Source organism: Plasmopara halstedii (assembly GCF_900000015.1).
Source record: "Plasmopara halstedii genome assembly, contig: Scaffold_525, whole genome shotgun sequence".
In the NCBI taxonomy this organism is placed as follows: Eukaryota; Oomycota; class Peronosporomycetes; order Peronosporales; family Peronosporaceae; genus Plasmopara; species Plasmopara halstedii.
Window position 1 is genome coordinate 1,956,622 of NW_020187445.1, and position 946 is coordinate 1,957,567.

At 44.9% G+C, this 946-nt stretch overlaps 1 protein-coding gene across 1 annotated transcript; it reads right to left on the reverse strand.

Moving 5' to 3' along the window:
• Positions 1-260: 260 nt before the first annotated feature.
• On the reverse strand, positions 261-683 carry PHALS_11025 (uncharacterized protein; the record flags this gene model as incomplete). Its single annotated transcript, XM_024726549.1, has 2 exons — positions 261-315; positions 568-683. The coding sequence occupies 2 exons, from the start codon at positions 681-683 to the stop codon at positions 261-263; spliced, it is 171 nt and encodes a 56-aa protein (XP_024577215.1).
• Positions 684-946: the final 263 nt, after the last annotated feature.

The window sequence follows — 946 nt, forward strand, 5'->3', positions numbered from 1 at the left end:
CTAAGAGGAGCTTCTGGGCAAAGTGTGCGAACTCATTTTTTGTGCCTTTGTGAACGCAAGCTCTTGTAGTCTGAGTTTGCTCTGCGAGCATTAAAATCGTTACACTTGATAGCGCTAGTTCCAGATTCGTCAACCGATTCTGATAAGACTGTATCTAGGGGCAAAAGGCTGAGCTTAAATATCTATCGTAGGCTATATATGAATAAGCCGGTTAGCGGTCCAAGGCTTGCCTGGTTGCGCTAAATAGCTAAGATAATGCCCTAGTCAGAACCATAAGGAACATCCCAGCAAGGTGACGGTGCGCCTGCAATGCCGCTGATACCGATCAACCAGTCCATTTAGGGCAGAAACAGAAAGAAATCTCTACAAGCGAGAAAAGTTGGGATATTCATGATATCCTCAAGAGGTTTCACTCTTATGACTTCCACCAAAACTAATCGCCTGGGCCCCAACTTTAATCTGTAACAACTCAGCTTTTTAATAAATACATTTTGGTCATCGCGATGCAACAGCGCGCCACGTTATCGCCTCCACACTAGGAAGTAGCGCGCACGAAAAATTACTTACGTCCACTGTCGCTGTAAAAGGGTATTCTCGACATATGAAGTTATAATGCGACATTTAGCGGGTGTTTGTACTGCATCACTAGGCGCATTGTTTGAGTGAAATTTCTTGCCCACCATTGAAAAGCGACAATAAGCAAACTCTATCCAACATCAGAGCTTTCGTCGCCATGATGGCGGCAATCCTCTCCCGAGGGCAGTAGTAGTTATCACCCAGATGAAGGATCTCTGACCACTCCGTTCATCAAACATTTTTCGAGAATGAGGTGAATATCGTACTTGACACTAAAATATGTTCTTTGCAGCGTGAGTTGCTCAAACTCCAAAGGCGGAACCTTCACGAGTGCGCTATAGTTGATGGACCTTAGCCATACTGGGAGCAT